The sequence below is a fragment of the Hippocampus zosterae genome, chromosome 9 (assembly GCF_025434085.1).
Source record: "Hippocampus zosterae strain Florida chromosome 9, ASM2543408v3, whole genome shotgun sequence".
Taxonomy (NCBI): Eukaryota; Metazoa; Chordata; class Actinopteri; order Syngnathiformes; family Syngnathidae; genus Hippocampus; species Hippocampus zosterae.
The window spans coordinates 20,307,674-20,329,957 of record NC_067459.1 but is presented as its reverse complement, the minus strand read 5'-3'; the positions used below and the strand labels follow the sequence as shown (position 1 = coordinate 20,329,957).

The window sequence follows — 22,284 nt, the reverse complement described above, 5'->3', positions numbered from 1 at the left end:
ACAGAAACTGGGTTGTGCTTTCACCGTCTACCTTTATTGCAGAGGATGTCATCCATTCCCACATATCAATCAAATCCACGAGGCAGTATGTGACTGACGCCCTTATAAAATGAAGGGAATGAGTCGCATTTACAAAAATGACAACAACAAAGAGGCATTCTCACACAAGGCACATTTGAGGCTTTGCAACGGTCCCTGATAGCAATAATTTAATGGAAGATGAGGGGATAATACACGGATCATGGAGAGCGTGTGGAAGCTAGAAGCAAAAAGTCAATAAATAAAACCTTTTCGAAGGTGAGTTCAAGTATTTGCAATTCAGACTCCTCGGCAGAAGACGCAAATACTTTACATTGCATCGTCCTAAAGTCATAAAATAAAAAAATCAAATGGCATCGTGTTGAATTATTACTTTTTGCCATTTTGATTTTCGGTTGATGTAGAATGTCAATTCAAATCAAATTTTTAAAAAATCAATTTTGGAAACAGCAGAAGCAATGCGATGTATCCATTTAACAGTCTTCCACTGAACTTCCAAACATGATGTAGCACCAAAATGTTTTTCCTGGACAAAATGAGCGTGCGGGTTTCTTGTGCTGACCATTCAAAAGGCAATTGTTAGTCAATTTCATTTGCAACAATATTTGGCTGCGAAGTTCCCTGACATATTCATTAAAAAAAACACCACAAATAAAAATGTACATTTCGACAAAGACACCACAAAATAAGAGCTGTACTGCTTGTGGTCTATAGATTGAATAATTTACGGTATCATTTTCCTCACAGTCAGTTTGAAACAAACAAAAAATATTTATATAGATGGTTGCTTTCTACCACATTGTCAGCTTTTCGACAACGAAACAGGATTTGACAGACTTTGACATCTTTCCAACACATTTTGTAAAACGGTCTTTCTGTGAACTTACGACTGTAATACTACACGCTGCACATTCAAAAATGTTCAAACGTGCCAAAAGTGTCCGTTTGTAGTTTTATTCGGCTTCCCGCTTCCTCAACTATGGCCTCCTTCTCCTTTAGTGGTTGGGCAAACATTCCTCCTCTGCTCTTCGTGAATGTCCGACCATCTGTCCGTCTGTCTACCTGTGCGAAAGCTGATTGGTCAGCAGCCCGGGATATGTTTCTTCAGTTTCCGAACTCCGGGAGCCACCTGTGAATGCGGAAACATCGTCGATGAATAGATGAACATTTTTCTCGAGCGCTGCCCGTCTTCCTCCTCATGCTCACCTATTTGACAGTTGTACATCCAGACGCGATTTCCGTCGTAGCGGCTGCGGCACTTCATGATGTTGTTGGTGTAGTCGGACTCTGCGACCTCGTAGTTTGGGTTTATCACAACCTGCAATAGCGCTCAAGGTCATTTATTTATTGCACACTATTTGTGACACGTATGAACATGAATTATCGGTATTTTGGTAGCCTCGAGACGACGCCGGTGAAAGCCGTTTTACCTGGAGGATGTAGTCGCCAGGCGGAACATCTGTGATGTCGATCCACTGGCAGTCAATGTCATGTCTGTAGGTGTCGGAGCAGCCCACCGTGATGCCCTGCGCTCCAAAGTTGGCGCATTCGTATTTCTTCTCGATGCCTGTCAGCGTTAAGACCGGTCATCGTAAGTTGCTAAACTGATACGGTCATCGGTGTTTGTGGATAAAGACACCGTGATGTCATTTTCAGCTGACAGCTACTTTTAAAATGGCCGTCCCGAGATGGATGACAGCAGGTGGATTTTGCTGCTTAATTCATATTCCACAGAGGTAATATTAATCAGAATGCCGCGTTTCGACTCGTGGGTGCGCGTAAAACATATCGGGAGTGAAATTTGGGGGCTAAAGTTCCCCTTGAATGAAGGCAACAAATGGATGTACCTTCTTTACAACGCGTGTCCTCCAGACAGAAGCTGGCTTTGTGACCCTCTGCCACTTTCGTTCCATTCACATTCATCAAGTCATAGTGGGTGAACACCTCCATGCTGTGGAAATGTCTGGATATAGATAGGAAATAATTTTGTAAAAGGACGCCGTGTATCAGAACTGAACAGCAGCGGATGTTTTGGCATCACCTGTGGCATTCGTGCCAAGTCCACGATTGATGCCCTGCCCGCGGCCTGAAGTCTGTCTGGCCATTGTTGTGGATCTGCGAGGAGAAGCGCAGCAGGCGGCGGTAAGAGTTCTGGTCGGCCTTGTCGGCACTGCTGGACAGGCACTTCTCCTCCTGGGCACACTGCAGGGCATACATCGGTCTGTCCTCCAGGTAGGCGGTGTGCTCCACTTCCTGGGCGTTCAGGACCAGGTCAGGAGCCGCTGGATAGGACACACCATGAACTCGGTGGGGTTGGCAATACGTACTAGCAACGTGTTCCACATACGCCACATTTAGCCAGGTTTGATTTTTTGGATGTAGTAGTGAAAAGTATATTCAAGAATAATGCATGCTTCTCTCCTTACTCAGAGTACAGGCCACCCCAGCAGCAAAGCGTCCACCACCTTTGGGACATTGAATGTGTTTGCCATGATGCAGGCACTGATCCAGAGTCAGCTCAGTCCCTGAACATCTCACTCCACTCATCACAATATGATCAGCTGAAGAGTCGCTCTGCCAGTACCAAGTTTCCTGATAACGACAGGAGCACAGAAGACACCCGAAATGGATCAGCCCCCGGGCAGAAATGTGTTTTTGACACAGCATTAATAACTTCAACTTCATTTTAAAAACTTTGAAAAGGAATATAGGCTCTCTGTGATGGCACGGCGAACCCCGTTCACTTATTCTAGTGATCCATAACACTAATGGATGAAACTCACACACCGTTTTGCCTTAGCGCTGCATGTCAGAATATTTCTGACATGACGGTTCTTAGCAGTGCAGGCCCAAGAAATGAGGGAGGGCCCCGTCTCAATTTCACGGCGTCACCTTTGCTTGACTTTACCAGTAAAAGCTTTATACATGTACATCGGATTTTGTTGTTTGGTGTCACAACTTTAATTTCTTCAGTGAGTGTATGTTTAAAAAAAAAACTCACATTTTTCAACTGTAGAAACCACAAGAGAGTATAAAAACCAGTTTTGCGGTCCGGCAATGACTGTCATTGCCTTTAAATTTAAATTGAAATGGTCCAGTGCATTTTTTTATAGCCACAAACTATAAATGGCACAGGTGGAAATATCATTTCGCATTATTGCTGATCAGCGTCGACCAGAGACATAAGCGTATTAAGCAGCTGCTTGGGGGCCTCAAGCCTCTTGGGAGGCCGCCCAAAAAGCGTGAGGATGATTAAAAATATGAACGAAATAAAAGATGTGATGAGCCCTTAGTTAGTTGCAGCAATCATCCAGATTTTGTTCTTCAAATAAGCTTAGTTGTTAAAATGTTTATTTGTAAATGGCCACATACTACACAATAAAGCCGGACTCACCTGGCCAGACATTTATTTTCCCCTAAATGAGTCATGTGTGGAAACATTGTCAGCCTTACGATTACCTCTCTGATAAATGTTCTGCCATGAGGCAAAACTCATCACAAAATAAATGACACCCGGCTAGTGGGGGGGGGATCTGTTGTCCTCAAAGTGCCGACTCGGCCTCTTTCCTCGACCATATGGAAAGCGCCTTATAAAAGTCAACTTTCCGACATGACTGATGAGGAGGATTTACGACGTCTGATGGAAAAGACATGTCATTTTGCACGTGAGTGAAGGAATAGGACAGTCGTTTGGTGTCATTTATTCCATCTGGCGTGTGCACGCTGCAGCGTTTAAAGTCCAGACAGCCAAAATTGAGCGTCATTATCACAATCAGGCAAATGGTGTTGTTTTGAGGGCAATGGGTTGCCTTGTTTATCAAACCGTTAAGTGCTGTTTGTTAGCAACCCAGTCAGCAAAGGCATCTGGCCCGATTCGGCATGAAGCTGGCACAGCTGGCCTTGAGTCGGCACTGGCATAATGCATGTGGGTCGAACACGGCCTGCATTACTATATTTTTCAATACCAATTACTTGTTAAAGTTTGTACAGTAAATGGGATCAGTTGCAATGCATATATGTGAATGATAAAAGTAAATTGCTTTTGAAAATGTAAGGTGCTTCATGAAATGTTTTGTAAAAGATACGTTCTTTAAATTTCAACATTTTCCAAATGTTCTTGTGCTTCTTTATACCAAAACAAAGGAAAGACATATTGTTTTAAATCGTCTAAAAATGGCTTACTGTACATAGTAGTTTTTTTCGGCTAAAAATTTCGTTCAAAAACAGCTTAATGGTCATTTTTTTTCTGCTAAAAACGCCTTACTATATACAGATGGTTGTTTTTTTCGGCTAAAAATTTCATCCAAAAACGTCTTGCTATACATGGTCGTTTTTTTTCGGCTAAAAACGCCTTACTATATACATGGTCGGTTTTTTTTCGGCTAAAAACGCCTTACTATATACATGGTCGTTTTTTTCGGCTAAAAATTTCGTCCAAACACGGCTTAATATACATGGTCATTTTTTTTCTGGCTAAAAACGCCTTACTACACACGGTTGTTTTTTTTTTCGGCTAAATACACCTTATTGTACAGGGTCTGTTTTTTTTCGGCTAAAAACTCCTTACTATACATGGTCGTTTTTTGGGGGGCTAAAAATGCCTTACTATACATGGTCGTTTTTTTCAGCTAAAAATTTTGTCCAAAATGTCTTACTGTACATGGTCGTTCTTTTCGGCTAAAAACGCCTTACTATTCATGGTCGTTTTTTTGGGCTAAAAACGCCTTACTATCATGGTCATTTTTTTTGGCTAAAAATTTCGTCCAAAAATGCCTTACTATTCATGGTCGTTATTTTCGGCTAAAAACGCCTTACTATACATGGTCGATTTTTTCGGCTAAAAACGCCTTACTATACATGGTCGATTTTTTCGGCTAAAAACGCCTTACTATACATGGTCGTTTTTTTCGGCTAAAAACGCCTTACATGGTTTACATGGTCGTTTTTTTCGGCTAAAAATTTCATCCAAAAACGCCTTACTATACATGGTCGTTTTTTTCGGCTAAAAATTTCATCCAAACACGGTTTAATATACATGGTCGTTTTTTTTCTGCTAAAAACGCCTTACGATACATGGTCGGTTTTTTCGTCTAAAAACGCCTTACTATACATGGTGGGTTTTTTCGGCTAAAAACATCTTACTATACATGGTCATTTTTTTTTCTGGCTAAAAACGCCTTACTACACACGGTCGTTTTTTTTCGGCTAAAAACGCCTTACTATACATGGTTGTTTTTTTCGGCTAAAAACTCCTTAGTATACATGGATGTCACTGTTCGGCAGTGTTGTACACTCTGTTGAGGTGGGAGAGGCTCTCCTGAACTTCAAACCAGATGCCGTGGCAGCCGCGATGCTCCTGCTGAGGGAGTAAACAAGCCCCTGTCTGTCAAGGCTTTTGCTGCCTGTTTACAAGACAGCGGTGTCTTGATTTTGCCCTCAGGAATCAACAAAGCTCAGGTTGCTAGTCTGAGTTGGTTCTAATATTTATTTATGTAACTTATTTAGTGAGAGGTATGATGCAGCAAGGCGCCGCATTTTGACAGCAACAACAAGCACCATAATTGAAATGATGTTAATCGAATAGCTCTTGACGCTTGTCAAAATATGAGCAATATTAGCTTTGTCAAGGCAGAATGTTTGGCACAGCTATGACATTGGCTCTCTTTCGTTTGGGCGCAAGTACTGAGCTAATGAGTCATAATGTAACCAAAATATGTTTGTGAGAAAATGAAATGTTCCCACCCAGCGTTATGAAACTGATGAGTGTCAGTAGAGGTTGCTTTTGTTTAGTCAAAGCCGATTTTGAAAAGGCACGTTTGGAGTCAAAGGGCGACCTGCAATTCCCAATCATATCAATTTGGCCTCGTCAAGAATGACTTTGAGTGGCAAACAAGTGCTACCTGAAAGGCGTGACTGGCAAATCCCAAGCCCAGCTGCCTGCACACCACCATGGCCTCCATGGTCCCCCAGCTCTCACTGCATACCGTACCCCACACCAGAGAGCCGTTCCTGTCCGTAAGAACTTCCACGCGGCCCTCGTAGGGATTACGTCCGCCGGACAAACGAACCTGTGATGAGGACAGACAGGCACGTGTGTCCTGAGATGTATTCATAGTCTGCGCTTAAGTAGAGACATTTCAGACATTTCAGTTAAAAAAATAAAATAAAATACAGATCCGTGTGCTTTGTGTGTAAAAGTATCGATAACAGCAAAAAATGTCAAATGTTGTCATCGTTAGTGTGGGAGGAGCCACTCACTCTGTTCTGAAAGCCCATGGCAGGAACGTTACACTTGACTGCGACGTCTTCCTCGTGGCTGCAGCCCACAGAATCCCCATTGAAGTGACACTCGGTCAGAGATTTCTCAAAGCCAGAACACTCCACCTCATTCATGTGCACTGGCCCGATGCCTACAAAAGCAAGCACGCGAAAAACCTTTTTTATTCATACATCATAGCATCAATTACAATGACAAAATCCTACAACAATTAAAACGGCGGTGACTTTGCATGACCGACTGCCATGTTGGAGTCAACTCCGAGACAAATGTTCGACTTCTCGCTCACTCGTTGTTTTCAAGAGGAAAATAGATGACGGTAAACAACATTCTTATTTTCAAGTAGAAACAAAATAAAGCAATTTCAGTGAAGCACGTACTCCACAAAAGTATGTCTGAGTACTCTCAGCTTTCTTCCTGAGCTACTGAGGAGGAATGTCCTTGGTGGTGTGCGGCCAGAAATGTGCTCGCCACCGGAGGGAATAAATCAACAAGCAGAACACCGAGCCTGAAACTGCAGCACTTACTAATTAAATTCCCTCCAGCCTGTCGTAACTGTTACATGATCACATTTTGTTGAGATTACAAAAGATTTTGGTGGCTGTTAAAAGAAACCCCGTCAAACAAAATGTCTTCGGTGTGTACTTTCAGACACCAGAGTAGCAAGTAAAGCTAATCAGTTGCATAATAAAATAGCTTATCTTTTTTTTTAAGCATATGGTTTCCCAAAATCATCACCATCTATTTCGAGTCGGTGTGTGTGGGACGCTTTTTGCGAGCAGAGCTCAATTCATGAAAAAGAACAGATCAAATTCCTCCTGTGGATTTCAGAACAGCTGTTTTTCTTTGCCGGAACATTTTGTACTCTCATCTTCTATCCGTTCACTCTGAGAACATGTGAACAACGAACTGCTTCAGCAAATGTAATTCCTGTAGTGGGATATTGCATTTCACAGAATCGGCTTCTGGAACATAATTATGTATTGTCCATAGAGTCGTTTGTTGGCCTCTTTTGCTGACTTCAGGTCTAGACTGAGTGAGATTTCATTTAAAAAAAAAATAGCAGGTGGAGATTTGACTCTTTTGTCCAAAAGTTTCATTTTTACAGCTGGACTCGGGTTGAGTGCAACTCGTATGCGTTTCGTAAATTTTTGTTTTTTTCTTCATGAATTATTTAAATAAGAGAACAATCAGTCTCTGCAAAAAAAAAAGGTTGTGTTTCAGTCTACCTTGTCCCATACTGGCACCGGTCAAGGCCTCTTTGGCGCTGCCGAAGCCCAGCTCCCGACAAACCACGGTGGCAGCTCGAATGTTCCAGTTGTCCTCGCACACCGTGCCCCACTCGCCGTTCCGCAACACCTCCACGCGACCCTCCCCGATCATGGCTCCGCCTTTTAGTCGCACCAGGGGTTGCTATGGTGGTTCGTGAGAATGGAAAAAAAAATGGAATTTGGGATCACAGCCTTAAATGCTGTGAATTTAATTAGACCTTTGTTTTTTTTTTTTCTTCCATGTCAAGTTTACCTCCACTCTGTATGCCTTCCTGTAACCCGTGCTGAGACTGGGAGCAAATGTACGCCCGGGAACGCAGCTGACCACCACGGGCATGCCTCGCTCACAGGTGCTGTTGCCCTTCAGCTGTATTTCCCTGCCCAGTTTGCAATCGGACAGGTCGGCCTCGTTGCCGGTGCAGTTGACGGAGAAACCCCAGAAGTTCTTCTTGCGCTTCTTGGCCAGCAATCTGGGATGGGAAGCAATAAATCATTCGATTTGTCGGAGACACGGACGGATTGAAGCCATTAACTTCACATTCATTTACTCCAAAGCCTTTTAGACACGTTTAAACACCCGGCTGATCTCTCATTCTTGAACGAACTGACATCCAAACAGCAGCAGGTCGGGCAACAATTCATCATCTAAACTATTCTAAAGTGTATTTACATTTCATCATTGCTAGCGCGTATAAAACAATCAACATTTCTAAGCCAGATGTTCGGGCTAAGGTCAAATGATGAGATGATGCCCGTACGCTATCAACACTGACATCAGAAATGGTTGTGCAGTAAATGATCGTTGTTGTGCAATCAGCATTCCTCATGTCCTAAATGTATATTTTGTGGGATAGGGGCAGAGCCCTGCCTCAAATAGCCAAAATAAACGTCCCAAAAAGAGGTCCATACTGCCTAATAATGGGCCAAGATGGCAGCAAAACGCTAACAAAGCTCCTAAAGTCACTTCAAAATAGTTCTTTGGCACCAAGAAGTCACCGGAAGAAGAAACGACTCATGTAGCTCCTTGACTTCAACAATTTCTTGGTAAAAAATGACTTTTATATTATTTGGATGCAAAGCTTTGTCCTCAGCATACCCCAGAAACAGATGATTTTTTGGCAGGTTCCCCCCAAAAATCTTAAAATAAATGAGTAAATGCTTTTTGTTTTGTTTTGTTGCTATAATACTACAGCAGCTTGACTCCCGTCACTGGCAACAATTTCCTTGTGTGTTTTAACACACTTGGCCAATGAAGATCATTCCGAGTCTGAAGAAACAACAGTCATGTTCAAGCTAGGAGCACAAAAAGAGTTTTGTGGTGAGAACACGACCCCACGGTCAACTCGAAGGAAACCAACTGCGGCCAACCTCGAAGTACAATTTTAACTTTCCTCGAAATATTGTTCACAGAATTGAGTTGGTGGAATGTGCGGAATATGTGCAGTGTTTGTCACATATTTTGTGACCCCCCCACCCCCCACCCTCCCCCAAAGCCACTCCTTGAAGCACCAAATATCTGAAGTTGAAAACAAACATGACATAGCACTGCTTTGTTTTTCCTCCCTGAAAAAATGAATTTCGGACATTGACTCCTCTCGCATTTTAGTTGAGTGTAGTTGAGGTTTGAGAAAATTGTGACTAAGTTACAGTATGAAAAATGGCATGAAGGGTGAATTTATGACCAGTCACGTTATTAACTTAAATTCAATTATAATCACCATTAATATTTCAGTCCGTGTTAAAAAAGTCTGTCATAGTCACTTTTAACTTTGGAACATAATTAGACACATCTGTCAAAAACTTGTTTGTGAGTCAGTCCAGACTGGTACTGCCTTGTTGTAATGTTTCAGAATGCCAGCATGGGCCCACTCAAATAGAGCAACAATAAGATGCAGGGCAGAGTGAGACACTTTCCCACAGAGCATTGCACAAACGTTCCCCTGCACACCAACCCCAGCCTCTCCTCTATCCGCTAGGATTTGTTTCTGGCTTTGTTTCAAGATTCCCCACACTCGAATCAGCTCAATCTCAGTGAGAAAAGCAGTGAAGAGGTTAAGTGGCCACTGCCAGAAAACCAAGCGGTTATGCAAGACACAATCAAATCAGTTGGCTGTGCTGCAGCTTTTCTAAGCGGCGACGTGTTCTAAATATATTTCCCGTTGGCTCACGAAGACGTACTTGTAGGGCTTGTTGTTGAAGCGCTTGTCCGCAGGGAAGCCGTACATGCCGCAGATGACCCTGCTGTTCATCTCCGTCCAGTCTACGTTGCAGATCTGCTTCCATTTTCCTCCGTCTTTCACTTCCAAAAAGCCCTCGGTGATGGGGACCCTTTTTCTGTGAGAATACGTGGCCCTTATTCGCACGTCCTCCACACTCACCGGCAAGCCCTGATGTACAAAGGGGATATTACATTAGTCACGGATATTACTAATAGGTTGCTAAAGAAAACAAAAAACCCCAAAAAAGAATTGCCCAAATTTTACCATCGTTTTGTAGTTGTAAATTAAAAGTTGCGAAATGACACAGTAGAGAAAAGAATGAGCCAGTCGAACTAATGGACATAATAGTCGAACGCATTTGAACCCTTTGCACCTCACCATATCACTGAGTCGGGTTGACAAATATTATCTTTAAACTTACTTTGATGAATAACTGGCATTTTTCTCCCCATAAATAAGGTACAAACGGAAAGCACAAGAATACGCATCCGATTAAAGTATCTTAATCGACGAACACCGCCAGTGTGAACTTCTTCTTTATGTTGCAAACAAAGGGACAGAATCAATAGCGCCACTGCTGGTTGCAACCAAATACTGCACTCCATTTTGCCTCAATTATTTCATGCCGTGATTCGTCAACACTCGATTTCACACCGTCGATTTTTTAAAATGATCAAACATTCAATTAATATGCCTGCCCCTAGGTCAGCATTGAACAATTGTTTCGTTTTAAAGACATAATCGATGGTCATAGTTTATCCAGACGGTATTGGGAGAAGACAGAAGTAACTGCTGTCGAGTGACGATCTGCGGGTGGTCTCCGAGCAAACAAAAAAAGCTGTAGAATCAGTTGGTAGGATCACTACCATGTGTCCTGAGCTCCTCTAAATCAAGCTACAAACTTTTGACTTCTGACCTTATGAGAAAAAAAAAACAACAGCTTAATCATTGTTCATTTCCTTCCTTGAGCCAAGCGAGGTTAAGCCGAATAGCGGCTTCAGATTTTTAGCGACTCTGCGAAGTGCTGATCTTACTAAATATGAGTCATTTTAGCTTTAGCGAAACCCCGACATGCAGGCTCGTCTTCCAGACGTATCAAATGTTTGTCCATATGGTGGTTTCCTGAGATGGCGTCAGCTTTTGGGAATGTTCTGTAACCCCAAAGCGAATGGAGAGCTTGAGGGGGGCAATTAAGTCAAACCGTGATCTTGACCCTCCTGACTGCTGCGGTTTCAGTGGGAGAAACGGTTCTTTCATCAGGGGTTTCCTGCTGACCATGGCGTGATATAAGCTTTTCCATCCCAAGTCTGGACGAAAAGGTGAAGACATGAGCTCAGAATAGATAGGAGGGTATCATTGTAAATGCTCACCCGGGGGCCGCGACCACTTGCCAGAAGTCAAACAGACCGATGATTGATTAGGATAATCAAATTGTCTCGTCAAATGTAACAGCATAATGAGAATCGTTGTGCTCAAACGTTGTGCTCGGTGGTGTTCGGTGTGAGGGCTAAAATCATGGCCAGAACGTCCAATTTTGAGGTTCAGACGTGTGTTTCCGGTGTTACTTTTGGCTCAGGAGGCAGGAAACTGGTTGTTTGAAACACGAATCAAGAGGAAGCGAGAAGGACAGATAACCACAGCTGGATCCAGTTCAGAAAAAAAAGAGCAGACCAGCAGACATAAACTCCGCCTAATCCTGTTTGGAAGAATCCCAAATCTCCACACATCCCGTGTTCACTCCTCGCTCCATGAATGCTGAGAGACGAGCATTCACACCAATGCTGTTATGCATCCCAAAATATTAAGACCCATGGGTTTTCCACTGCGTCCCCCCTCCCTTGCATCGATCACAAAAAAAAAACTCAAAGATGAGTGCATGGAACAGAAGAGCAGTGACACAGCAATGACGCCACGTGTCTTCCGAAAAACTGATGTCATCATTGCACTGCTCCTTTTTCATCGCAAGTGATTGCGGATTGAAAAACAAAATGAGCAAAAGAGGTCGTGGTCATTTGACATTTGCGGTATTCACACATTTGATGCCCATCCGAAGGCTTGCGATTCGCTGTCGCATGTTCCGCCCGGAGGCGACGACGCAGCACTGATGTCAATGCGTGATCTTGTGGGAATTGAAATTGCTGACTCGGCATCCAATCAGACCGATGCAGTTTATGCATTTATTCTTTTTCAGCAAATAATAATAAATAATAATAATAATAATAATAATATCTCAGCACTCATGTAAAATTATATGACGTTGACCAAGACATGCGTTGATCAGGAGAGAAAAATCAGCAATGCGTTTTGCGATCCTATCATCAGTCTCAATAGTCATCTTTGTAACTCTCCGACTGTTACTTTGAATCATTCATTCCCAAAATACTCATTTTTTTCCTCAAATACATTCCCAGTTTACTTTGGCCACATGTTTTTTTCTAGTGCCAGCCAGCTTGTGTCTCTCTATGAAACCATGACTGAAATGTTTCCAAACAGTAGAGCAAACTTGTTATTTTAACTGCTCCGCACTCTCCGCGTTGACCCCCCCCCCCCCCCCCCCACCACCACCACCACCGCCCAGCAAGTCGATGCGTGAACATGAGACTCTGGTCTAGCCAGCATCTCGCTCAGACTTCCACTACTGTGCATTTCTTCCACTTGTTTTCATCCTTCGGTCCAAACGTCACGTTTTTCCGCACGTGACCTCCCATCACCGCTCCTTCCACCACCCGCACGCACGCCCCCCTCACTTACTCACTTTTAGCCCACCTTGCTTAAACATGGCGAATAAGGACCGGCATCATGCTCCAGTGAAAAGCTGAAAAGCACTCCGAGTTGAATTTCACAATGTATCACTTTGCATAAGAGCAGTGTAAAAAGACACTGAGCAGCTCAGTTCACATCGATGGCTGTAACTGGCGCCAAGACTGAGTTGTTGGTTGCCATGACAACAAAAATACAATTTATTTTAGGCTTGTTGTTTTCCAAAAGTATTTCATATTTCTATGTGAACTTTCATATTTGTTTTTTTTTCTTTAAATCCACTGAATATGTTATTTGGAATGTTTTGTTAAAAATCACTTCCGGGTCACGTGCCGTGGATACTAGCGAGGAATGAGAGAAAGATCGAGAAGACAACCGGAGAGAGAGTGAGTCTCATACAGAACTACGATACTGTGTGGTCTACTTGATTTACTGTAATTTGATCTACTTTCGGTTTACCAAGGTGCACACGGTATGTCATTTTGTGTTTATTTATTTAATGTCCTGTTCAAGATATTGAAATTTTGATTGTTGTTTGAAATGAGTTTTAGTTTTCACGGTGTTCCACGATTAAACGTTTTGGACATCAGTACGAGGCGTCATCCTTGACCGGGGTAGATACAATGGACAATATATTTTATTTGAAAAGTTCCGGAGTCATCTGGAGCTTCTGAATACACTTTAAAAAATGTGCACAATTGTTGTTTTTCAAGAATTTGTTTCTTCTTTATGTCCAAAGGAAAATCCGGCGGTACAGCATTTCCAACCCACGATTATGGCTCGCGTATAACTTGACTCTTGTACGTTTGCTGCCTAATATGATTTCTCGGAGGTTCATCGACACCTTTGAGGCTATTAGCGTTGTGGCAAAACATAACGTGCAGTTATGCATGTCAGGAAAAAGGGGACTTTGGATCGCCAAATCGTTCAGGGCAGGATGGGGGAAACATCTGTTGAACATGTGCTGATTCCGTCTGTGTTTCAATCCATAAGAAAAAAATTGGCAAGAAACGACCTTTTCCCTCCCGTGGGGACGCTCCTTCTACGTTACAAGTCTCGCACATACATCGGACTTGTCGGAGGCAAGTTGAGCTTTGTCTCAGATTTCAGTGATTGTTTTTTCATTTGTTTATTTTTTTGGAACGATAGAGTTATGTGGGGATTGCAAAATGTTGAAAGCGGACACCGGTGCAGCTCAGGCTGGCATGCAACCTTTCACCTCTTTAAGACAAAGCGTTTAATGCTCCTTTTTGTCCTATTAATTTTCAGTGAGCTTCAGATGCTTTTGTGTTTGGCGCGGGTGTGCGTTGGGTGGGATTGAATGCCATGAGAGTGACGGTGGGAAACATGCAAACCACTTTACATGTTTATTTCTCTCAGCCAGACATCTTATCAGAGGATGAGCTAATCGGAACTCGAGTCAATCTGGAAAATACTTTAAAAAAAAAAAACTTTAAGAAGAGCGCTGTACTAAGCCACCGTTCAAATAAGTTATTGGCAGACAGGGAGCAACTTTCTGGAGAACAAAATGAAGAACTCCAATCTCATTTTCCTCAAATGGCACATGTGGTTTTCAGTCCATGTAGTTGTGACAGAAGTTTAAGATGCAACGACGGTGCGATGAATCGCGCCGCCGTGCCATTACGACCACTTGGACAAGCAAACATGAGTTTCCTTCCATCTCGGCGTTTGATTCATAGACTTCATCTGTTCCACTCTCCCAACATCTGGAGACACTAAACTTTGTGTAACCAGATCACAAGTCGAGTGTCGTGCTGCGTGTCAAAATCATCGGCCGTGATTCCGCACCTCGCCAACGCTATGTAGCCGAGCGTCGCCTGACAGACTGAGCTCGCTGAGCCGGGAAGTACGGCTTTTTCCTCCACTGAGGTCTTGAGGAAAGATGCACAACTTTGAAGTAATCGGGAAAGGAAGGAGTTGAAACGGCAGCTCTGATGAAAGAAATATCTAAAATCATGCTGATTTGGTAATCCAATCCGTCTCCACTCAAGAATAACGATGCTTCGTGAAGCTTCGCCAGCCTGTCAAGTCTAATATTGTAACGATCAAAAACTGTGAGGCGGACGTGCTGTCACCGTGCTTCCCTGACCGGAACACCCAAGCCAAATCCCCAAACATACAATGCAAAAGCTAAACAATTCTACCCTTCAGATAGCCAACATAGCAATTCGTCGCAGTTGTAATCCAACTGTTAACAAAAAAAAAAATACAAACCTGTGGCAAGTTACCAATTTTTCGCTCTGACGGAATTAGGCGCTAAATAGAATTATTTAACAACACGTGTATTATTCCTGTGGTTATCGACAGTTGTGTCCTACTGCGCTACATCACACTCAACTCACCGATTCAATCAACACAAAGCATAATTCTCCTTTTTGAGCGGCTCTCGTAGCGGATGGCTCGAGCTAGCTTACATATGCACCTGATGGCGTGACCAAGTGAATGGACTTCTCGCTGTTTGCATTGACCTCTGTTTTAACTTGAACGTACACAACGTCGCCGCCCACTTTCCCTGACTTGAGCACAAAACGCCAATTCATGCAGTGAATAAACATGACTGCCTGTTGCCTGGGCCGGTGCGTGGTCAAAGAAGTACAGCGATGGCGGCTTCACTCGGCCCTCATTTCTTTCTCGTTTCCACTTGAAAGGCCTCACCCAGACGGAGGAAATATTTGCAGGGCGGGGGGGACTAAATGCCGACAACACCCCCTGGGACTGTAAACACACAACAAATAAGCAACCAGTGGGTGCTACATAAAAAGACCTCCTGTAAAAAAAAAATTGGGAATTATCGACATTATGAGCCTTTTAAAAGACACAGATTTGCTTTTCTTAACGGACACAGTGGCAGCCGCCGTTCCAGACAGGTATTTCATTCTCCTCCTGCCACGACAAATTCTTAGGTCATCGACCATCTTCCGGTGTTGCTTCATCGGCTTTAGTCTGGCTCAAATGCGTCAGAGAGCGTTTCAGACATTTTTTTTTTGCTTCCTGCCTGTCTTCTATCACGCCTACGTCGACTTTCCAACTGGTATGGAGGTGTTGACGGCAGCCAGACGTAATGAGCTTCCCCTGCTCACGGGGTGGGAAGCCGTTTCAGTGTCTCCGAGGGAAGGGGGGGCAGGGGGGGGTGAGAGGAGATGAGCGTGTGGGCAAAGAAACGGGCCTGACAAAGTCATTACTTTACTTTGGCAGAAAATCTGACCTGCACGTGCGAGATCATTCGAGGTTTTCATACCGCGGTGTTTGCTCATTCTTCACTGGCATATTTTACAGATTTGGATGTTGAAATAATGATTACAACTCAAAAACAACCGGCCGTATGTCGGCTACAGTATCCTGACCCGCTCGTCAAAAGCTAACACAGCGTGATAGCTCGATTTAAGCTAGGCTACATCCACGGTAGGCTTGGCATATCCCATCTTCCAAGTTCACGCGCAACGATCTGGAAGCAAATGCGCAATGCATTACACGATGCGACATCCTACCTTGTCGCTGTTGCCCTGAGTCCGGATAAACTTGAAGCCTGGAATGCGCTGCGGGGAGCACACCACCCCGACATCTTCTGAATGTTTGCAGTCGCTCACTCCGAAGCCGTTGGAGCGACACGCGGCGAGGCTGTTTTCTCGACCGTTGCAGTCCACGTTGTCGAGCCAAATGCGGCCTGCAAACGGACACCAGCAAAGAAAGAATGACATGGCTTACATGAATAATAGAGTTTAGGGGAAAGGCGGCCTGGCCTCACTTTTTATCTCTATTCACGGGAAACTAACTCACTTGGACAACAAATCCAGTCAAGCTAAGTGGCGGATCATGCCGGGCAGCTGATTCATCTGAATCAACCGCACAATGATTTAAAGCGTGCAAACCACCAGACTGCTGGTCATTCTGAGCCAGCAAGACATCGACAAACATCCTGATTGAACCACACATTTTTTTTTTTGTAAAAAACGTGACCGCATGTGAGACTGCCTGTCACTTAGCTACCTGGAACCTTTCTTGGAACCAAAGTCTTTAAAACATGTCCGTTCCCCAGTTTTCCCGAACAATAGCAGCACTGCCGGTTGTGATAAACCTGCATTAGCCCATTCAATGATATTTGACGCTCGTTCCTACCGACTGCTGTCAGGCTGATGAATAAAAATAACAATCATAATAATAATAATAATTAAAGTATGTGAAGGAAAATTGTAAATAGTACTGAGATTTATCCATTGTGTTCATATTGTATTTAATTGAAAGATGTTTGTTGTTTTTTTTTTCTCTTTCTCCTTTCTTCTTTCTACATACATTCTTGCTGCTGGAGGCTGTTAATTTCCCCAGTGTGGGACGAATAAAGGATATCTTATCTTATTTGCCGTTTTTAGCGGAGTTTAGCGAGCCGTCAGCTTTTACGGCGGTTCTCAGTTGCACTGTGCAAAGCGTTCCCAGAAACATCCGAATGACAATTGTTTTTTTGTGCAGTAGCAGTGGAGCAACGTCCAAACTTTATTGCAACTTGCTTTTGCAAGGACCTGTCCATTTGTTTTACACGTTAAGGTTGCAAATGTTGTATTGTTGTTGGCAGCCGAGAAGCTTGTAAACAGTTTGACAAGGAGGAAAAGAATAAAACTGTGGCTGTGTACTTTCTTGAGTTGATTTATTTTCAAGCATCGGGTTCCCGACACATTAGTCATGATGATAGGATGATGTTGAAATTCCCCTGAATTACTTTTATGGCTTTTTATCTCCAACACCAGTAAGGAAACGGCATCATTGTTTCCGTGCGGACACATAAAACAAAAAACAACAACAACAAACCAACCCGCCCCACCCCCACTTGCATGGTGTTTTTGTACACACCTCCTCTCCTCTACCCACCTTAACTATAACGCCCTCCGGTGTTGAAGTTAAACTAATTTGTGATGTCAGTTAGGATGTCATTTTTGTAAAAATGGATGTAAAAAAAAACATTTTTTTGAACTCCAGTATCTAAAATCATCTTGAATCCTTACAAAAAAAATAAATAGACATCCATCCATCCATCCATCATCTACCGCTTATCCGGGGCCGGGTCGCGGGGGCAACAGCTTTAGCAGGGAAGCCCAGACTTCCCTCTCCCTTGCTACTTCGTCCAGCTCTCCCCGGGGGATCCCGAGTCGTTCCCAGGCAAGCTGGGTGACATAGTCTCTCCAGCGTGTCCTGGGTCTTCCTCGGGGTCTCCTCCCGGTGGGACATGCCCGGAACACCTCACCAGGGAGGCGCTCAGGAGGCATCCAAATCAGATGCCCAAGCCACCTCATCTGGCTCCTCTCGATGTGGAGGAGAAGCGGCTCGACTCTGAGCCCCTCCCGGATGACCGAGCTTCTCACCTTATCTCTAAGGGAGAGCCTGGACACCCTGCGGAGAATTTAAAAAAAAAAAAAAATAGACAAATAAATCTAAAAAAAAAAAAAAAACCTCAACCTACTTATAATGAAAAAAATGGGGAGGATTTTTTTTTTCTTTTTGGCGAGACTCCGGCAGCTAATGATGTAGCTTCCAATATGTCATATGTAACTTCCGTTTTATCATACAACGGCGCGACAGTGAGGTCAGCAATTTGGGTGAGATAAGAATGCAAAAAAGTCCAAATGGACGCATGACAATTAACTCATTCACTCCCAAAGACGTTTTGAAACGTCTTTTCAGACTTGGTCTAGAATTGGCTGGTACTGAATGAGTTAACAGCCAGCCCTTTTTTTAAAAAAAAGGATTGTCAGGCATATGATTTGGCTCCAAACAATTGCCTTCCATCTTTTCCACACAAAACTTGATCAATTACAAGCAGTTATGCCACAGCAGAGCCAACGTGTAAGCAAGTACGTCATCAGAACTGCAATTGTTTTCATAATCAGGCCTGCTCTTGTTTAGCTCATGTCAAATATTTCGCATGCGGCGTGACACGTATCGGGTGTATCCATTCAAGAACGTCATTTTCAACACTTGAGCGTGACTGCCCACTGACATTCAGCAGTAATGTCATCAGTGGGGTGTTTTTTTTTCTCCTACATGAATGCAGGAATTCCCCACCACCTCAAAACACGTGCATACACAACACACACACACACACACGGTCGATGCAGATCACCGTGACTCGTTTCATATGGAAAACAGTGAAATGCATCAATCGTTCGCTTCACCGACGAGACACGGAAGACAAAATTTGCAGCCCTAAGTCATGCTGTCTCTTGGCTCCCTGCTGCGTCCTTTTGATTGGAGGATACTGAATCCAATGCACGCGAAAAGATTTGCAGCTATTTTTCTTACCTTGCCCCCTGCCGTACTTGGCCGAGGGTGACCATGACTCAGCGTCCACAAAGCCGAGCTCTCTGCACACCACCTGGGCGGCGTAGATGGAGAAGTCATCATCGCAGACCGTCCCCCACTCGCCGTTGTAGAGAACTTCCACCCTGCCTTCGTGTTTCTTCAGTTTCTCTCCAACCAGACGTAGCTGTATGGCCGGAGTGCCGGACTCCCTTTGGGCATTGCACAGTAGCCACGTGCATACGAGCATGATGCATGAGAGCCAGAGGTCCGAAGAGGTTATTGCTGGGCGCAACATGATGCAGTCTGATGGTAGAAAAAATAATGAGTGTGAGTAAGATGGGTTTTTTTTTTTTGGACATATATGACATTCCTTGGGCGGCCCGGTAGGCCAGTGGTTAGCACGTCGGCTTCACATTGCAGAGGTACTGGGTTCGATTCCGGCTCCGGCCTCCCTGTGTGGAGTTTGCATGTTCTGCCCGGGCCTGCGTGGCTTTTCTCCAGGTGCTCTGGTTTCCTCCCACATTCCAAAAACATGCATGGCAGGCTGATTGAACACTCTAAATTGTCCCTAGGTGTGAGTGTGAGTGCGAATGGTTGTTCGTTTCTGTGTGCCCTGCGATTGGCTGGCAACCGATTCAGGGTGTCCCTCGCCTACTGCCCGAAGACAGCTGGGATAGGCTCCAGCACCCCCCGCGACCCTAGTGAGGATCAAGCGGCTCGGAAGATGAATGAATGAATGAACGAATGACATTCCTTGTGAAAATTAACCAACCCATCAATTAAGTATGATGTACCCCTTTTTTTTTCGCTCATATTGGATTGAAAAAAATCTGCGAGTAATTGACACCAATCCAAAAGTATGGCTCCACATCAAATTCTGTAAGCATGGAATTACCGGTACAGTGGAAACTCTGAGTTTGATCGCAGTCTATTACAAGACGCTAGTTGGCTTCCTCTGTGTGTATTTTAATCCTTTCAGGGACAGCGGTGTACGACAGCGGACGGCTTATCATGTCATCAGGTTGCAGGGCGCATGAACGGGTTGAAACAAATTTCCACATCAGAAATAATGGGAATCAGGAAAATTCATTTTCAAGGTCAAACAGTCACCACAAGGAAGCCTATTAACCATACAAGCTGCATTGTAAGCAAAAAACGTTTTTTTTTACATGGGTTGGAATGTGCCAGTTTATCACTAACCTATGTTTAACATGTATTGTAGTTTCAAAACTCAAAATTATGGTAATATTTATATGAAAATCATTTAATGGCTCTAATAAATACGTAAAAATGGCTCGCTGCTTGCTGTCAAAAATGGGACCGGCACGCTATTAGTTCTGCTTTTATCGACACAAGCTTGACAGAAAAAGCTAAAGCTAATGCTCAATTTGAGGGGATGTTTGAATATGAATGCTTTTCAGTTAAAACCGAGGGCTGGAACGGATATGAGGATAGGGATGAAGAGAGAGCAGTGTCAAGGAAAAAAAAACGGTTTTGCAACAGTTTGGCCTCCTCATCTGGCCTCAAAAGCGCCTCGAGAATCACGAGCAGATTTTTATTTCAATGTGTCCAGATGTGACTGCCAAACAGATGCGTCTGCCAAACATTTGACATTAGGTAAGAGAGAAAGTTCTGATTTGAGATCAGTAATCTCTCTTTCTCGCTCGCTCTCAGTGACAGCCGCCTGAGGAGCAAATGTTGGCTCCTGCAGGAAAAGTGCCGCCCTTTGTCATTCATCTTAACTACGCCCGGAGGTTCCGCCACTGGGACTCGGGGGGGGAAAGTCTACTCGACCTCGATATTTCATGAGCAACCATGCAACTGTCAGCCGAGGGACCAAGATCCCTTCGGGGAGGAATGTTTCAGGACTAAGATGAAGGAAGGCAGGCAGTGAACGTGGGAGGCGCAGAGGAAGATCTCCACGTCACTTTTGAGCGAGGGGGAGGAGAGAGTTTTGCAGTTGACGTCAAGCTAACTGGCAAAATCAACTGCAGTGGGCGCACGCACAAGGAGGGTAACCTGGAGAAGACCACCCCCCACCCCAAAAAAAAAATAGTTTGGCTGCAGGAGTGCTTTCTCTGGCTTCATCATCTGCTTAAGGATGGACTCATACTCCTTTCTGCCATTTATGGACTGTGAGAGCGTTTCATGAATTTTGTATGACCCTCGCAGGGCTGACAGGACAAACACGCAAATGGCCCCTGATAGCAAAGAGTTTCCTCACACAAAGCAACAATGAGGTATCACTTTCACACTCTTTACCGTTGTATGCGAGTAGTATGCAGAGCTGTAGAAAAGCACTGCATCATACAGAGAGATATTCCAAACATCGTTTGCATACATTACAATACATTATCAATATCAACAGGACAGTATATTGAAAATACTGTAGCTCTCTGCATGCAATTGTACACCATCATGAACTTATCCATTCACATATTGCAGTGACAAACCTGAACTTGTCAACTGAGAATATATGCGTAAAGGAAATGTGAAACATGTTCTATAATTACAGTGAAATGTTATCTACCTGTGAATAAAATGAGGAATTGCAGTGTGTTGTCCATTATATGATAATAAGTCATCTAGTTTTTGGACAGCAAGGAGTCCAGTTTCACCAGGTGTCACTATCAATGCAAGTGTCATGGGCCTCAGTTAACAGTACATACTAATTAGAATAAATTATGTCAACTTTATCAAACAATGGAAGCAGCTTCGCGGAGTAGAAAAAAAATCGAGTGTCAAATGACGTGAGACATACGAAATTGACCTAGAGCCTTAAATATTAAAAGAAAGAAAGATCAATCTTACTCCTGCAGGCGAAGAGTCCTTCCCAAAAGTTAGACTTGACGTGTTCAACCTGTGTGAGGGTTATAGGTGTTAGGCGGTGTTCCTTCGTTCCTTTTTGTACTTTTGCTGGCTCTTCTCGCAGCTCCCCTCACAGCTGGCAGCGCGCTCCCGTCCCACTCCTCAGGCACACGGCGGCCAATCAGCAACGGCCTCAGCATCCTGACCACGCCCCTTCACCCCACCCCTGCTCTCAGCACCACTGGGGTTACACAAACACACTATAACATGGACCTGCATCCATTATAGGGACTGCTGTGCTTTTGTATAGCTTAAAGTTTTCGTCAAGCTTTGTAAGGATTGACTATTGTACGATGGACAACGCTATTCTGAGATGTGGGGTTTGAATTTCAATTCTGGCTATTTCTATTGTAAAATGATTTATAAGTGAAAGGGCACACTCACTCAACTCGAATTGAGTTTCAGCGTGGGACAATGGCTTAAATATAAGGAAAGCTGTCCAATACATACAGTGTATGACAGTCTCATGTATAATTGTTCGATCCCTTCATTTTCTATGAACAATTAATTCATTTATGTAACTTCCTCTCTTGGTTTTACT

The 22,284-nt window shown here is 43.8% G+C and overlaps 1 protein-coding gene across 1 annotated transcript; it reads right to left on the bottom strand.

Annotated features, from left to right (window-relative positions):
- Positions 1–12: 12 nt before the first annotated feature.
- Positions 13–21,854, bottom strand: LOC127607454 (lysyl oxidase homolog 2A-like). Its single transcript, XM_052075792.1, has 14 exons — positions 21,687–21,854; positions 18,876–19,178; positions 16,076–16,251; positions 9,766–9,974; positions 7,841–8,057; positions 7,546–7,729; positions 6,298–6,449; positions 5,940–6,107; positions 2,466–2,631; positions 2,081–2,321; positions 1,887–2,002; positions 1,470–1,606; positions 1,246–1,357; positions 13–1,168 (listed from the first exon to the last, which is right to left on the bottom strand). Exons 2-14 carry the CDS (start codon positions 19,168–19,170, stop codon positions 1,098–1,100), a joined length of 2,244 nt encoding a protein of 747 aa, XP_051931752.1. The 5' UTR covers positions 19,171–19,178; positions 21,687–21,854; the 3' UTR covers positions 13–1,097.
- Between the last annotated feature and the right edge of the window lie 430 nt (positions 21,855–22,284).